General features: G+C 45.0%; 1 protein-coding gene across 2 annotated transcripts in view; it reads right to left on the bottom strand.

Moving 5' to 3' along the window:
- HIPK2 (homeodomain interacting protein kinase 2) overlaps positions 1–18,600 on the bottom strand; it is a 174,947-nt gene that overhangs the window by 86,652 nt on the left and 69,695 nt on the right. For both annotated transcript variants that reach the window (XM_056847106.1, XM_056847107.1), the window contains exon 2: positions 10,156–11,248. In XM_056847106.1, coding sequence (XP_056703084.1) covers positions 10,156–11,248 — 1,093 coding nt within the window. The remainder of the gene's footprint in view (positions 1–10,155; positions 11,249–18,600) is intronic.

The following is an 18,600-nucleotide window of genomic DNA, read 5'->3' as shown; positions in this document are numbered from 1 at the left end:
GGCCTTTCAAAGGCAACAGTCTGCTTTCCTGAAGCCCTTGGAACATTCTGGTATTTTTTACTTCATACCTATCCAATCATGTGTTTCTTTTCTCTTCCCTCTCCAGTTAGTCATGTCAAGGCTGTTATTGATAGCTTCAGTACTACGCAAGCAGATTCATTGGAAAAAATTCCTCACATATCAATATGTTCTCAGGCTTTGTGAAAGGGCAGGTCAAATGAGTTAGATAAAATGTAATAAAGCACAAAGAGAAACAAAAGACTATCATGTTACCATCAATAATTTATCATGCCCCCTCTGTAAACTATTCAAACTATATCCTGCAGAACAAACTGCAGATACCCTTCACGAGCATATGAACAAACCTACGAAGGACCCTGCTACAAATATCCAACACACTTTCCTGCAATATGCTTATTTATAAATCAAGTTTCCTCTCTCCATAACTCAGAAACTTTAAAAAATGATATTTTAAAAACCAGAATTTGCTAAACGATGCCTTACAGAGCACATGTGCTAAGTACATGTAAATGTAAATTTTCAAGTGAGCTAGTGTGCTATAATGGCTAAAAAAATGAGTAGCTATCCTGGAGATTGCCTATTCGAATCTGTTCTCACAATGGCTGTAAGCAAGCCAAGACTCCTGCTATTCCTGACACAATTACTGTAAGGATTACTGTGATAATGTATGAAAAGTGCTTTGAATACTGAAAGCGCTATATACATGCTAATTAGTATTATTAAATTTATATATTTCACAGAAAAATCATGCGCCAAGACAGAAAATTAGAATGGGGAATTTCCATTTCTTACAAACGGAAACTGTAGAGCAACCAGAGGCCAAATCAAATTGCTTTGGAAGCCGTAGCTGACCTGCAAGCTGCCAATTGGCCAGCCCTGTTTTAGACAATCACATGAGCCAGGTCTACCTCATGAGATATGGCTCTAAGGTCAAAATATATGTATCAGGCCCCTAGAGCTGCCAACCAGCATTAGAAATTTGGGGAGGGTAGAGTTTGGGGAAGGGAAGGGCCACTCTAAGACTTCCATTTATCCGAGACTCTATGGCATACCACCAAAGCTGCCATTCCCTGAAGAGGAACTGATCTCTGGAGTGTGTCTGGATATCAATTACAATTCTGGGGAAACTCCAGGCTCCACCTAGAGGGTGGCAACCCTAGGCTCAACAGTAAAACTATCCAATGAATTAAATGACTTGGATCCAACCAGTTTTTTTCTGTTGGTGAAAAAGGATGGAAGGGTCCACTATGACCACCCAAAAAGGCCAAGCTGCAGACCATGGGACCTGCATATACAAAAGCCATGTGAGACAGGGGCTGTGATAAACGAAGAATTGGGCAGGACTGAGTGAAAAAGCTGGCTGGATCTAACCCAATATCTTTAGAGCCACTGGGGTTATCGGGTACCTCCTGGCTGTTGGCGGGGGATGGTGGGAGTAGGGTTGCCAGAACCAAGTTGGGAAACTCTTGAGGATTTGAGGACAAAGCCTGGGGAGGACAGGGACCTCTGTGGAGCACAATGCCATAGAGTCCACCCTCCAAAGCATCCCTTTTCTCCAGGGGAGCTGAGCTCTGTAGTCTGGAGATTAATTGTAATTCCAGGGGATCCCCAGGTCCCACTTGGAGGCTGGCATCCCTAAGTGGCACCCAAAATTAGCTGCCAGAACTGACTCTACAAAACTCACGGTAGGGCCAGGCCTGAGTTGGCCCAGTGAACAGTGTCACCTCAATTATTCTGCATTTCTTTTTCTATGGGGCCATCGCTGCTGCCCACCCCCTGATATCATAATAGTGATAGAATTTGTAAGAAGATATGCGATTTCTTTAAATAAAGAAATTAATCACAGTGGCTGGATCCTTAGCCCTGCAAGTAGATCAAATACATAGAAAGGAATTTCACAAAGTGTTATGGAGCTGATATAACTGTTTTCCTTCAAGCTTTTCAGGTGAATACAGTAATTGTCAAACTGTATCACAGGAATATGCCATGGGGTGCAGTGGGAAGGTATCAGGTTCTTGGGCAGAAAGATCAGTAACTACAGCCAAGGCATCTTACATACAACTTTTCATTTGATAGGGAGGGGTTGTGGCTCAGTAGTAGAGTCTCTGCTTGGCATGCAGAAGATCCCAGGTTCAATCCCCAGCATCTCCAGTTAAAGGGACTAGGCAAGTAGGTGATGTGAAAGACCTCAGCCTGAGACCCTGGAGAGCTGCTGCTGGTCTAAGTAGACAATACTGACTTTGATGGACCAAGGGTCTGATTCAGTATAAGGCAGCTTCATGTGTTCATGTGTGTTCGCTGGGCCCCCAGGGCCCCCCAAAAATTTCTCTTCTAGGGCAGGGAACTTCAGGATAGCTGCAACAAGGAAACAAATCAGCAGGGATCGTAGACCATATTTGTTCCACCTACAAGAAGAGCGTGCATGAAAACGGACGGGGTGATATCTCCTCATTCCTCCTTCTTAGTGCCGTCTCTCCATTGCATCCCATGGTATTCCTGAGGGTTATCTGTCCCTCATGAGTGGACTTAAGAGGGTCGCCGTGGGAAAAAGTAAAGAACCTTTCTGAAAACTTCACTGTCTGCAGTTCTCCAGATCCAATCCAACAGTCCTTCCTTCCTTCCTTCCTTCCTTCCTTCCTTCCTTCCCTCTCTCTCTCTCTCTCTCTGTGTGTGTGTGTATAACCACATAGTGCATCTCCTAAAAAGTAGAAGATGAATAAGCCAACCACCCAGTTGCAATTAATAACTGGAAACATTAGCAAGAAATAGGTTTGGTAGAGGATTATCAGCATTTCTTTCTCTTCCTTTGAACATTCATAATGATCAATTAGAAAACTATAAAGTGATTTGTGGAATCTGGGTTTAGAGTACTACCTCTTCATTGCAAAACAATCTTGAAGGGTTATATGAGGTGAATTGCAACCTCTTGGGTACAACCTTCCACTCAAATCTGATTTTCAGTGGCTAACCTAGTTTACAGTAGTGTTGATCTGTGGACACGGTGGACTTGAACCTAAGTTTTGTTTTTGGGCATGTTTGCTTTTCAGCTGAAGGTCAGTTCTCACTGCCCTCTAACAACACTGCATGCAGAACTGAATCAAAGAATGGATCTACATGTGAAGAGTGAATCAACGCTTATCAATGAGTGGGTCCAAATCCTTGGACAAGAGAGGAAAGTCTTCAGGTCTCTTTACAAGGCATCGTGGCCAGCTTAACAGTTAGGTGAGGTGAAGCAGTAGCTTCAGGTGGCAGATTTTGAGGGTGGCAGCCCCCATCCAACCCAGAGGTAGAGCAGCTAACAAGCCTTCCCTCCTTGTGGCATCTTTAAAGACCGCAGAGCAAAACTGCACCTTCATATGATCACATGAAGCTGCCTTATACTGAATCAGACCCTTGGTCCATCGAAGTCAGTATTGTCTACTTAGAGCAGCAGCCTTCCCTTCCCCTCCTCACAACAAACACCTTGTGAGGTAGGTGGGGCTGAGAGAGTTCTGTGACTAGCCAAAGATTACCCAGCAGGCTTCATGTGTAGGAGTGAAGAAACAAACCCGGTTCACCAGATTAGAGTCCACCACTCTTAACCACTACACCAAGGTGGAAGGCTGTTATTTTAAGTTCTTTCTTCAGATGCAAAAATGCTTCAGGCTGGTTGGCCTCACTTCCGTTTTACACATGAAATACTAAGGCAGAAAACAATCAAGTATTTACTTAGGACAAGAGCACATTAGGATGTTAAAATGGCCGGAGGGCCAGCTGAACCAAGCAATCCCTGTACTAGCATTAGTCTACAAGGGCCACTCCATTCAGACCCAGACAGCAGAGATGGCAGAAGAGATAGCAACAGTTCTAGACCAGGAATTGCCAACCTTTTCTTTAATGAAAGCTACTTCTGAGTAATGAGAAATATCCTGAGCTACTCCCCCTCTCCTGTTACCAAGTTTTGTTCTGTGCTAAAAACAGGACACAAGAGTAGGAAGAGAAGCAGAAAGGAAGCTGTCAGCTGAGCAGCACAGAGAAAAAACCTTTAAAACTCAATTTTTTAAAAAGCCTAGAGCAGATATTTTTGCATTCTTTTCCTGGGTCTTCAAGGGGATGCACCAGCTGCTCGGCAAAGGCTGGCAATATACCAGTAGCTCGCATTCCCAGTAAGTTAACGGGCCAGCCTCTCCGGGCTTAGAACCACATGGGAAACTGATGACACATGCAGAAAATGGGAACACATGGGAAACTGATGACACTCTGAAGTGGGAAATGAATAATGAACGCCAGACACCAAAATCATGGAAGTATTAGCCCTTTTCAGATCATTGCCTGTGTGGTCAGTTACTTACGAGAGAGTTGGGATCCTGCCTCTGGGCCTTGACCCATTATTACCCATTATTAAGACGGAACACATGAAGATGCCTCACACTGAATCAGACCCTTGGTCCATCAAAGTCAGCCTTGTCTACTCAAATCAACAGCAGCTCTCCAGGGTCTCAGGTAGAAGTCTTTCACATCACCTACTTGCCTAGTCCCGTTAACTGGAGATGCCGGAGATTGAACCTGGGACCTTCTGCATGCCAAGCAGATGCTCTGCCACAGAGCCACAGCCCCTCCCAGAGTTATTCCACCAGGCCTACGGTTGAGGGCAGCCGCAGGTTGTCATCAATGCTGGCCTCCCTACTTCCCTCTGTCTTCCCACACTTGTTTGGTAAACTGAATGGTGTAGGTTCCAACTGCTCTGAATTTCCCAGCAACTCTTTTGTTGATTGAATGCCATCAATGTGTTTTTAACTTATTACCATCTGTTTTAATAATTCTGACTAAGAGATGCATTGATTTTATTGTTTTATAGTAATGGATTTGTTGTAACCTTCCCTGAGCCCAGCCTTGGTTGGGGATTGAGGGCGGGCTAGAAATTAGATAGATAGATAGATAGATAGATAGATAGATAGATAGATAGATAGATAGATAGATAGATAGATAGATAGATAGACAGACAGACAGACAGACAGACAGACAGACAGACAGACAGACGGATAAAACATCCGCAGTAAGTCCCTACAAGGTTATGTATGCCCATGTAAACACCTCCAAGAGATGGGGAATACTGATTCCAGTTGTGAACAGGAATCTAACCACATACACCTGTTAATGCATTGATGTTCACAGCAGAATTTCAGCTGAATACACAGATGTCAGGGGGGTTGTAGCAGAACTAATCCCACTCCTCTCTACACCAGTTCAGTTAACGTGTGGATGAACATCCGAAGAGGGTTCCCCTTACGTACAGATGTGCTTTGAAGCTTAGAAATGTATGCATGTGCTTCACTGCAACTCACCAACTGCTGAGGGTATAATATTCTTTTTCAGAAAGCAACATTTATGTTTGCCCTTTTTGCTCAATTCCTTTTCATTATTTGTTTTTTGGCATTTTTCTTCTTCTTCTTTAAAAAAAGAAGAAGGTTCTGTTGTTTACGGGTTTATTTTCTCCCGCTGCTTATTCCCTTACCTGAAGTCATAATCCAAATCACATCAGAAATTCTAAAAATTTCCATGTCAGCTGGTTGTACGCTACTGGCAGAGTGATCATGACTTTGAGTGGGAAAGATAAGCAGGTGTAAATTATGAACTCTAAGAAACAAACAATCCTTTAAAATGCAAATAACCTGAGCAGCAAAGAACAAGGAAAAGCGAAAGAAAATATATAATATAGTTGACAGATGGGCTAACATAAATAAACCAGGCCTAAGGATTACTTTGAAGCTCTGCCTGCTTTTATGGACAAACACCCATTTCTTACAGTCTATGCCTGCTGGAATGTTGGTGACTTTCAAGAGAGGGGGCTGCAGTAGCTCAGTGCTGGAGCAACCTCCTTGCATTCGCAAGGCCTCAGGTTCAATTCCCAGTATCTTCAGATAAAAGGATCAGGTAGAAGGCAATAAAGAGGACCTCTACATGAGACCCTGGAGAGCCACCTCCAATAAGAGTAGATGTTACTGATTGTGATATACCAATGGTGTGAGTCAGTGTAAGGCAGCTCCACACGTTCCTGTGACCTGTTCCTACTTAGATCCATCATGTAACTGAAGTTCATTATAGGCAGGGGCTTGGGGGACAAAATTCAAGGAACCTCCCAAATCCCGAGGGGGCTCATGGAACCAGTCATGTCATGTGGTTTCTTTTCATATACCCTGTCAGGGTGGCGTGAGGGGCTACAAATGGACTCTTTGCTGAGGGGCCCACTGTACCTTTAGTCAACCCTGGATGCAATCTTTGATTTTCAGTGAATTCACAGCATACTTGTATTGGAGGATGTCTGTTCTGCTGTTCCCTAAAAGTTTGACTGAAAATATCTATATCCTGTTGTCAAACTATTTGGCTTAAGACACACAAGAGGACAAAATCAAAGGCCATCTGTTTCATTCAAAATCAGAAAAGAGACATGCTTACGTCTTATAACCAAGGCCACATCCGCAATACCAGCGCACCCATCTGGTTGCAATAAGACGCTGGTAGAAGGGATTATGGAAATACTTTTCATGGAAGAACTTTGCATGACCTTGAGTTCATATTCAAAAGTTCAGCAACAAAGCCAGGGAAGCGGACTGACTGGTTTTGAATGAAACTCAGGGAAGCCAAGTGGCACCAGACCACACTGTATTTCTAATCCAGCACCTGTTGCGTAAATGGCTCTTATGATCTGGGACTTGTTGAGGGCAATGTCTTCAGAGAACCAGTAGTCCAGAATGTACATGAAAAACACAAAACGATGTGTCCCCATCACTGAGCAAGGTCACTAGACCCATCCAGCACAGAACTGAAGGGAATACTGATCGGCAGCAGCAGCCAAGACTACAACCGGGAACCTCTAAATCTATATGTTGATGCCCCATGAGGATATTGTTTGGAGTGACTTTGACTTGCCTGAGATCATCTAGCAAGCTTCCACAGCAGAGTGGAGATTTGAACCTGGGCCTCCCAGATCCTAGTCAAGCGCTCTAACTTCTATACAATGCTGGCTCTCACTAGGTGAGAGGATATTCACAGAACACCACATGAAGCTGCCTCATACTGAATCAGACCCTTGGTCCACTGAAGTCAGTATTGTCTACTCAGTCTGGCAGCTGCTCTCCAGGGTCTCAGGCAGAGGCCTTTCACATCACCTACTTGCCTAGTCCCTTTAACTGGAGATGCCGGGGATTGAACCTAGGACCTTCTGCATGCCAAGCAGATGCTCTACCATTCAGCCACGGCCCCTCCACCAAGTTAAGATATATTTACAAGCCCGTCTGAGCAGACACATTTAAGGAAGCCACTTCTCCTACCAAATCCTGGTGCAGTTCCTAGGGTTGCCTGGTAGCTTGCCCGCCAATCCATCTGCTGGCTGACAGCAAGGATCGCGTCCACGCGCAGCTGCAAGCAACGGGATCCCATCACTTTTGGTTTACTTCCGGAAAGCTGCAGCGTGATGAGACAATTTACCACTCAAATGGGGTTTTGAGTGGTAAATTGTCCCGTTGTGCTGTGGTGCTTCCGGAAGTAAACCGGAAGTGACGAGATTGCGTTACTCACGGCTACACGCAACCCCCTCCGACAAAATCTCCCACCGGAGGAGAGGAGGGACCTAACAACCCTACTGTAGACTAAGGTACAGTAACTAAAGCAGGCAACAAATTCACATTCATATCACAGAACAGGAACATCTGAGATGCAATCCTTTTCACTTGCCCTGACAACCAGCGTGGAGAGCAGATGACGCAAGATGTTGTTACTTTCTACACCACCAGATGATCTTCCTATCTTGTCCTCCCTGCTCCAATTACACCATCTTTAAGGCCAGAATGTGCTAGCAACAAGGCACCAGGCAATCATGTCACCGCCGAGTGTTACTTAATTAAAATACTTAGGGTGAATTCTAAAGCTCCTTGCATGCCATCTGGCCTCCCTATTGGTGGCTACTAATTTCAGGTGATGGAAAAGATTGTATCTGTGCCAGCTAACATTCAATAGCTGTTCCCCACCCAAGAGTAAGCTACTTAGGATATTTATACCAATCACCTCACTTGGAAGGTGGGGAGGTGAATCTGTCCTCCCAAGATCAGTTCTTCTGCCTCTTCAAGAACAGCCCTTACCATTTTCTCCAACACTTTGTCAAAGCAGGAATTTAACTGTCTGTAGCAACATCTCACTTTCATGATTTTAAAAAGAGAGAGAGAGAGAGTTCTCCAGTCTATTGGGATTTATTATTAGGAAGTTTCTTAATAACATTCATTTCCTATTTATGTTTCCTTAATGCCAGCCCATCTGTCTTCCTAATGACCTGGCAACAAAAGCAATGAAAAACAAATTATTTTCTTTTCAGATCTTTCTGAAGTTGCAAGATGCCTCTAGCATACAAATGCTGATCTCTGTTTGAGAAGGGACCTTTGCTTCTCCCAGTGCACACCACTTTCACCCCCTCCATTAAAATAACAAAACAAAAACTCAGAGACAGGGAGACGAGTGTTCTTCATGACTTCATCCACCCCACACACACACACTCTGCAGTAACTTCACCTCCTGCTTTGCTTCTCAAGAATAGAAGGGAGGAGAGGAATTGATGAAACTGAATATGACAATATGAATGCTGGCAACCTTTGAACGAGCAATTCAGAACCCAAGACCCATCGACTATCAGGGTTTTCTTCACCCTTGGCAACCATAACAAAACTCTGGAAAACCAAAGACTTTCATCTCCCACCCTCCATCAAAGCATCATTCCCTACAGACGCCTGTACAAGGTCCACGTGAGGACCTGGAGTGGCACTGCAGAATCCCAGGCAATTCAACGAGATAATCTCAAATTAATTCCCCTTTCTCCCACTCCACCTAGCAAGCTAATTGCAACCCTAAAAGCTTTCACGTATTTACTGCATAAACCTGTCTGCCCTGAAGGATGAGACTATCGCTGGCTGGAATGTTTCATTTACTAAACCTTTTTCGAGGAAAGAAATGAGGATGTCCCCCTCCCCACCCCACCCCAGCCACCGCCTTCTCCTTCAAGATGAAAGGACACACAGATAGAAATCAACTGCTGCAATGCTACTGTCAAAGTTCCACATTCTGGAAATTAACTCTTCTGCAGCCCTGATTAGGACCCCCCTCTAGTGTCTGAAATCTGCATTTGAAGAGACAGAGGGAAAAGCATCAGCGACTGACAAATCGTAGGGGGGAGCCCTGTACGTGCATCCAGTAGAAGAGCTGTTCAGCAGTGCTGCTGTTACCTGCATTTTTATAGGCACAACATCTGTTGCATTTTAACATACGAGCTATACTGAGAACTCGTACAGTTTAAGTTGATCAAATCCATCAGCATGAAGAATCGCATCGCTGATTACTCTCAGAAGCGTAACGGTGTTAGTCCGCTGCAGCAAAAACAACAGACAGCCCCTTGGTACCTTGAAGACTAGCAAATGTATTGTGGCATGAAATTTCATAGGCAGGAACCTACAAAATCTCATGCCACAATAAAGTTGGGTTTGTGTATGGGGGTGCAAAGTGCTTACGGCAATCTCTCATGGGGTTTTCAAGACAAGAGACAAACAGAAGTGGTTTGCCATTGCCTGCCTCTGCATAGAGACTCTGAACTTCCTTGGTGGCCTCCCATCCAAGCACTAACCAGGCCCGACCCTGCTTAGATTCCAAGATCTGACGAGATCTGGCTAGCCTGGCCCAACTAGGTCATGGCGTATGAAGATACTAGGGGTCTAAATCCAGGCATTCCAGCCACAAAGACTCAGTCCTTTACTCACTGTCTCACCATGGTGCCTTAGCAAGAATGGATGACCTGCTCTCTGCTGCACTATAGCACCACCACTGCAGATGGCCATGGGGTGGTACTGCAGCTACAGTTGGGATCAAGTGACACAAGGGGGCAGTATGGTTAAGCCTGGTATAAAGCTGCTGACTTTAGCCTGTCTCTTAAATCTAAGTAACTTGTTACTCAGACACAGACGGAACTATTCTTGTCCTCCTGATCAATCACCTGGCTACTTGACACCTGCTACCTATAATTGGTCAGATATCATAGTTGAGCTTCAATTATTTCTACAGGACGACAAAAGATATATTTATGGAAGAAGAACCCTTATGTTGAACCCAGTCTCTTACCTGTAATATCTGGACTGAAGATAAGTTGAGCACACAGCCTTAGACACGTGGCTAGCGGAACCAAAGTCAATGACCTTGACCCTGTACGGCTGCCGAGATGGATCCACCAACATGATGTTTTCTGGTTTGAGGTCTGCATGAATCAAACCCAGGCTTTTCAATTTCATTAGGGCCGTGGCTACCTGCTGTAAGATTGGCCGGATGTACTTAAGTGGCAACGGGCTGAACTTGTTTTGTTTTAGGAAATCATAGAGGTTTTGTTCCAACATCTCAAAGACCAAGCAAGTGTGGTTCTTGTGCTGGAAACATTCATAGGCTCGGACAAAGTTGTAATCATCTGCGCTTTCAGTGCTGAGCCGGGCCAGAATGCTAACTTCGATTTGACCTTGCCGGGCATAAGAAGGATGGTTTTTAAGGATCTTGATGGCCACTATTTCATTGGTGCCACGTTTCCAGCATTTAACCACTTGCCCAAAGGTTCCACGGCCAAGGAATTCTAATACTTCATACGTGTTGGTCATGGAACACAGCACTTCATGTTGTACCAGCTGGTAATCCCCTTCGCTGTTGGAGCCACTGTTCTTCGATGTGGCTGTGGAGGTGGTGGTGGTGGCTACCGTGGCCCCGCTGGCATTGTTCTGAATCATTGGTGGATGCTCTTCGATAATCTGCACGCTGCTCGTGTTCTCAATTTCCTCACTTTTGCGCTTAAGTCCACATTTTTGGTAGGTGTCCAAGAGGCTCACAGTGCTTCGACGCATCAGGTTGTGTGGTCCACCCAGTGCTTGCCCAGATACTGCGACCACACCAGAGGTGCTGTTGGCGGATGTCACCACGATGTGCCCCGTGCTGGCTGGGAAGATGATGGTCTGCTCGTAAGGGATGCTGGGGTTGGGGATCTGGAGAGAGGCGTTGATGGCGGCAGCTGCTTGAGAGGATTGCACGTTCTTGCTCTGGCTGTAGACTTTACTATGTGTGCCGTACCCGGTCATATCCCAGTTAGAACTTGGTTCCACTTTCAGTTTCTTCACGCTACAGAAGGCACTTGATTGAAGGGTGTGAGGGGAGAAAACTTGCACATGGGAGGCCATACCTGCAACCCAACAAAAAAGAAACAACAATGTTCAACTATAACGTTATTGATAACCATGTATTTGCTGTCAAGGTGCTCTAGGTGATGGACGTAAACATACAAACGTCAAACCCCCCAAAGAACACAGTTAAATCCCGCAATTAAAAGCAGTCATTTAAACGCAAAGTAATACAACCCTGTCAACTACAATGTTTAATCAAAACACACAGATCCTTGAGGAAACAAATACATTTTGAACTGACGATGTTTTCTAATCCGTGTCTTTTTGAGCAACATAACTAGAAACATAACTCAGAACGCTGGCCAGGCAGGCATGTACCCCTCTTGGCTTGACCACTGCAGAATTTATGTCTGCTTTAAGAGGGAGAAGAGAAGGAGGAAAGGTGGAATGGTAGAGCACGATCTCATCAGATCGTGGAAGCTAAGCAGAGTTGGTACTTGGAAGGGAGATCATCAAGCAAGACTCTGCAGAGGAAAGCACTGGCAAACCACCTCGGCTTCTCACTTGCCTTGAAAGCCCGTTGCTGGGCCACCATAAGTCAGCTGCGACTTTATGGCACTTTATACACACATAGAGGGAGAAGAACAATTATGATGTTAACAATTTCTGTCAGGCTTTCTCTATACATACTAAGTGAGTTGAACTTCCCAGAACTTTACAAAAGCAAGGGCTGCTACCTACTGGGTAAAAGAGTGCTACTCCATTAGGTTAGACGTATCCATGCACACACTTCAGTTGACTATCTAAATAGTTATGGTTGTGACAAATGTCATATGGATGATCTATTGTGTCATATTCAATCTGAGGATGTGGACAGGATTCTTGGAAGTTTGTGACCTACCACCTGATTGTACAACCCTTACCCTTCCTGGCTGCTTAAATCTGCAGGGGGAGATGCTGGCAGATTGGGCCCATGAGATAGTAAGACGATGTAGTCATCAGATCGTACATCCGCCATTTTATTTTGGCGGGAACTCGTCCTATCATTAGGATTCTTAGATATTAACAGTGCATTCCTGAGCCTGGGGGCCGATTCTCCTTAGGAGGAGGCGTGACCTTGCCGCCAGCGTAAGTGCGACTTGTGCAGTGATTAGACGCACTTATGCTGGTGGCGAGGGCAGTTCCGTCGGTGCCTAAGCGCCACGGAGCTGCGCACCGCTCCTCCGCCGGCGCAGTCTCTCCATGGTGCAGATCACGGTGGAGACTTGTGGCGCCGGCGTGGGGGGCGTTCCCGGGGCAGGCTGGGGGGAGGAGCTGCCGTTAGGCTGCTTCCTGTTCCCTTTCACCCCGTAATGCCAGTGCCATGAACAGTGTTGCTGCACCTGCTTTTTAGCAGGCACAGCCTTGCTGTTCTCTACGGAGTGAAAAAGGCCCCGTTTAACAAAAAAAAGCCAAGAAAAGGCTTTTTTTTTGTTTTTTGGCGTAGGTGGAACGGTTTTAGGAGGTGGCTCGACTGCGCCTTCTCCCTGCCATTTCCCTACGCCGAGTCTCAGGAATGTGCTGAAAGAAGACAACAGCACTGAAGAAAGGTGACAGAATAAGTTTCCTAAGACTAACAGCAGAGAGCTGCAAAAAGGTTGCTCTCCTGTAGCGAGGCAGGAAACAAACTGAGGAGGAGGGGCCAATTCCCTCAGGAGACAGGAAATTAAAGATTTGTTCCTGCCTCCTAGAGCAAGTGAAGGAAATCACCCACTCTGAAGATGCCCTCCTCCTCAGAGCGAAAAGATGTGGTTGCCCGTACCTTGAAGTTGGTAGAAGTGTATCTTCTCCTAAAGAAACCTACTCTGGACCAAGGATAACCAAACAACGATTGCCCAGTCTCAAATGCACCACTCCTGAGCAAGGTGACTGAACAAGTGGTGGTTGGCTGGGCAACTTCAGGGATTCTTAAATAAAGCAGATTGTATGGATCCATTCCAGTCTGGTTTCAGGCCTGGTCATGGGACTGAAACTAACTTGATCACCCTAATGGATGACCTGCACTGGGAAGTGCGACCCTGCTGATTCTCCTAGACCTCTCAGCAGCTTTCGATACCATCAATCATGGTATCCTTCTTTATTACCTTTCAGGGTTGGGACTGGGAGGCATTGTTTTGTGGTGGTTTTGGTCCTACCTCAGGGGTAGGTTTCAGAGTATGAAGCTGGGGGCTGCTACTCGGCCCCTGGTCTATGCGGTACCACAAGGTTCCATCTTATCCTCCATGCTTTTTAACATCTATGTGAAGCCACTGGGAGAGGTCATCTGAAAATTTGGTCTGAGTTGCCACCCATATGGGGATGAGACAGCTCTTCCAGCAGATCCCAGAGAAGGTGTAGAAACTATGAGCAGGTTCTGAGAGACAGTTTTGGGGTAGATCAGGGCTAAAAAGATTAAACATAATCCCAACAAAATGGCATTATGTTTGAAAAAGGCTGATGTAATCACAACTTGCCCTCTGCATTTGGATTGAAGGGAAAGGGCTCTCAGGTCAGCCCCCATGGTGTTCTGCTATGTCTTTGAAAAATAAGCCACTGCTTGAGACAGGAACATGCCCTTTATTTAAAGAATGATAGCGGGGATTCTACCAAATGCCAATGGGTTGCACATGCCATGAGTGAGTCACACATTGCCCACCTGCAGCCTTTGACAAACTAAAGGAAACTGGAATTTGCCATGGCAAATTATTCAAAGGTTATGTTGTCACAGAGTACAAAATCAAATACTACTTCTGTTTGCCATTTAAGTCTCTGCCACTCCCTGTACTGAATCTATTTAGGACATCGGTGCCTTGGCATTTGCTATTTTAAACAACTAAAGCTGAATCAGTCACACAGGTGTCCTCTCTCCCCATTTCCACCAGGCCATTCCACAACTAACTACTGAAACCTGCAGAGTTGTGCCCCTCTAGAACTGTGCTCGAGTGAATGGGATGGATCCAAAGATGTCTTTCCACTCACTCAAGGAATCCTTTTGTGAGTTAATGACTCTCTTTGATGAAAAGAGCGACTTTGAATTCAACACAGGAGTTTCCCCCCCTAATAACTTTTATTTATTTTTATTTATTTAGAACATTTTATGCCAACTTTCCATGCAGCTCAGGGTTCCCAAGGTGGTAAACAGTCAAAACATTAAGGGAGGGGCTGTAGCTCAGTGGTAGAGCATCTGCTCGGCATGCAGAAGGTCCCAGGTTCAACCCCCGGCATCTCCAGTTAAAAGGACTAGGCAAGAAGGTGATGTGAAAGACCCCTGCCTGAGACCTTGGAGAGCCGCTGCCAGTCTGAGTAGATAATACTGACTTTGATGGACCAAGGGTCTGATTCAGTATGAGGCACCTTCATGTGTTCATTAAAACAAAATTTAAAATGCACGTAAACAACAAAAACACACACATATAAGGAAAGGTCAATGTGGGCCACTGAGGGAGCCCCAAACAAAACAGAAAAGTCTTCACTGCTAGTGGAAGGCAGTGATAAAGGGGGACAAAGAATTCCCTCTAGAGGGAATTCCATAATTTTGGTGCCATGACTGAGAAGGCCCATTCTCAGGTTGCACCCGTCTAACCTCAGAAGGTGGAGGTATCTGAAGCAGAGCCTCTGAAGATGCCCTCCTTAGCGGTCAGATAGGTACATAAATTATTGGATCAGATTTTACTAATGCTCAAGGCGTGACCAGTCACCCATATATGAAGTTGGGAATATATCCCCCCCCCCTCCGCCCTGTCATACTGGCAGCATAACCCTATGGCATATGCCTCGGTGAAGTATCCGTGTGGTAGTTCCTAGAAATCAGTCTGAACTGGCAACCAGTTGATGTATTGTCTTTCCTCACAGCAGGGTTGCTTTGGATGGCCTGTTGGCCCCTTCTTATAATTCTATCACCATATCAATTCATTTCATTTTACAGCACTACAATATGGTAGGGAAGATCTTGGTGGGGAAAAAATTATTTTTCTTGGTCACTGAGATCTCTGCTGGAAGTCCAGCCTTGAGTGCTTTTACCTTATGAAGTGAGGTGTATGGCTACCAGGAATAGAAGCGGCACCTTGTTCCTGTTCACTGGATACCTACTGGGATGACCTTTAGCTGCCAGGTAAAGACACTGCTGTTCTCTCAGGCACTTGAAACACCTGAGTGACCGACCTCTATATTTGCTGCTATTTTAATTGGCGGTAGTTGGCTTCCCCCCACACCCCACCGCTTTACTGAAAGCTGACTTTTGTTTTACACTGCATTGTTTTTTAATATATTGTATTTTTTAATATATTGTATGCTACCTCAAGGGCAGGGAAGGCAGCACTGTGTGTGTGTGTGTGTGTGTGTGTATGTATATATGTGTGTGTGTGTGTGTGTGTGTGTATGTATATATATGTGTGTATATGTATATATATATGTGTATATATATATATGTGTGTGTGTGTGTATATATGTGTGTGTATATGTATATGTGTGTAAATGTATATATGTATATATATATATATATATGTATATATATATATAGAGAGAGAGAGAGAGAGAGAGAGAGAGAGAGAGAGAGAGAGAGAGAGAGAGAGAGAGAGAGAGCGCAAACCACCTCTGCTTCTCCCTTGCCTTGAAAGCCCCTTGCTGGGGTTGCCATAGGTCAGATGCAACTCAACGGCGCGTATGTATGTATGCTGCCTCAAGAGCCTTGCCTAGTAGGCTTGATGGTTATCATTAATTAAATCATAACATGAAAAAATCAATCCAATCTAGCTCTCGGTTCCCAGCAGTGGTCAGTCTGATGCCTCTGGAAGTTCACTCGTAGAGCATAAAGGAACCATCCTCCTCCTCCTCCTTTTGTGTCTCCCCAGCATTTGATTTTCAGAGCTACACGGATTGAGGTTGCATTGAGCTGTCTAGGTAAGCGTGTCTCCTTGGTTGGAGAGCATGGCGAGCAGCTGGCGCTGACGTTTTCATGCAGGGCAGATATCTGAGCTACTAGCCTATTAAAACAGAAGGGCAGAGCACTGCAAAGATTACAGAGTAAGGTTGCCATCCTCCAGGAGGCGCCTGGAGATTTTCCAGAACGACAGCTGATCTCCAGATGACAGAGATCAGATCCCCTGGAGAAAATAGCCATGCAGTCCTAAACAGAGATACACCCTTGTCAGTCTGTTAAAGTAAGTAGAGGTTAGCTCTACTTGCCAGACACTTCCCCCAAAAGTTATGGCTGTCATGAACACAGAAAAGGAAACAGGAAATAGTTGTGGTCAGGGAACTGCTGCTGATAGCAGGCATAGGACGGATCCTTTTAAAAGCCATCTACGCTGGTGGCCGGCACCATTTCTTAGGCTAATGAATTCCAAGAAGGTAATTACATATTGTAAGAAGAAATACTTCACGCCATCCATTCTGAATCTACTATCAATCAGCATCCTTGGCATTCCAAGTCCTGACAGTACAAGAGGTGGAGGAAAAAAATTCCAACCCACATCTTTCGTAATTTTCAAATTACAAACACCTCCCCTGCCAAATCCCAACGTGTGCCTGCCCCTCCAACATGGTGCTCTGTAGAACAGACAGCGAGGCAGGTTTGATCTGAAATACGATGCAAACAGCTCATGTCAAATGATCATTGACAGTGCACCCAACATAGATCTGTCAGGCAGATTTGTAGCCCTGCAGAAATGCCTCACAGCTACAGAAGTCGGCATGAGGGCTGTGCTAGCATTTTGTCTCCTGCATCTCAGCTTCAAATCCCAGCATAGGTCATCATCTGCAGTTCCCATTTTCTCATCCAGGAGCGTTCCTGGATGAGATTAGCAGGTGGTGTCACAAATCCAAATTAAAGTGCATTAGCAAAGCAAGGTAGTCAACTCGAGACCAAAATAGCTGCTGAGGCTGCGGGTCAGGACCGAAGTCCTTCTGCCAGCTCTCTGGGTGGCAATCTTACACAAAGCCTGAAACGACTGCCCAGAATCTTTGCCAACTGCCCAGAATCTCGCCGTCTTCTTCAGTTTTGCAAATGACTCCTGGTCAGGCTCTCATTACCTCTCCTGCTTCCTGCGCCGGTCCTGATTGTCAGTGATATCAAAAGGACGACGAATGGAAGGATATGCCGGTCATTAAGTCCAGCAAAATCTGGCCCTATTACTGCCAAAACTGAAATAGCAAAGTGTACTGCTACCCCTTTCTATTTTAAATATCAAACAATGATAATGAGGCTTTTTTACAACCATGGTTTTCAAACTGTGCTTTGAACTCCTCAGAAGCTTATGAGAGAGATAATTTAGGATTTCTCATTGCTGATGCTTTGCGCTGAAAACCCCTATTTTGATTTCATTTCTCCCTTGTGCAAACCAAACCCACGGGGCTTTATTTCCAGACTGTTTCCTCACGCCAAATTTTCTCCATACAATGTGTGCATTTTCCCCCCAACTAGTTTATTGGGTGTATTTTGAGACCACACCTCCTCCTTCAAGGCACTCGGGGCAGAGTACATGGTTCTTCCCCCCATTTTGCCCTTCCAACAACAACCCTAACCCTGTGAGGTAGGCTAGGCTGAGAATGACTGGCCCAAGGTCACTCAGTGAGCTTCAGTGCATGCAGGGATTAGAACCCAGGTCTCCCTAGTCTAGTTCAACCCTCTACCTACTACACCACACTGGCTCTCATCATAAAGACGCATTATAAATTATATGTGTGAATGATGTACATTGTATACCCAAACCCCATATCCACACTGCATAAAAACTATACAAAACGCATACAAAATTTCTGGCAGGGTATGAGCTTTTGTGAGCCACCGCTCACTTCTTCAGATTTAGCCAGAATGTAATTCCATCCTTAAGTAGAGAAGAGTGAATTAGACACACAATGGCAATGTAAATGTCAAAAGCAAGTAAATGACATTAGCAGGCATGACTGGATTAGGTATGATATGCAGAGGGGTAGTAGGCGTGGAGAAATTAGCATTAGTAATGAGACAGGAATCCCAGCTCTCTATTCAGTCCAGGAGAATGCACTGTCTTGAGCTTCATTATTAGTTGTAATTCAGCAGTCTCTCTTTCTAATCTCCCTTTGGAATCCCTCAGCAATTGAATGTCCTAGAAGGTAAAAATGTTCCCCCACTGGTTTCTGAATGTTGTAGTTTGTGATGTCAGACTTATGTCCATTTAATCTTTGTCGCAGGGAATGGCCTGTGTGTCCAATGTAGAGGGTGGAGAAAAGAAATAATTGATAAAAGGTAAACACAAAATATAAAAAAAACTTGGAGAGTCATGCTTAGTTTCAAGAAGAAGAGCGACAATGAAAGACTCTTTCCTGAAACACAGCCTCACGGTCATGACCCTCCTTCCCCTGCGCTGCTGGGTAAATTTTAGAGCAACAGTCTAGGTTCATCTGAGTCAACGGT

This window comes from Euleptes europaea, chromosome 3, assembly GCF_029931775.1.
Source record: "Euleptes europaea isolate rEulEur1 chromosome 3, rEulEur1.hap1, whole genome shotgun sequence".
Taxonomy (NCBI): Eukaryota; Metazoa; Chordata; class Lepidosauria; order Squamata; family Sphaerodactylidae; genus Euleptes; species Euleptes europaea.
The sequence above is the reverse complement of the archived record's forward strand: the minus strand, read 5'-3'. Positions and strand labels throughout refer to the sequence as shown.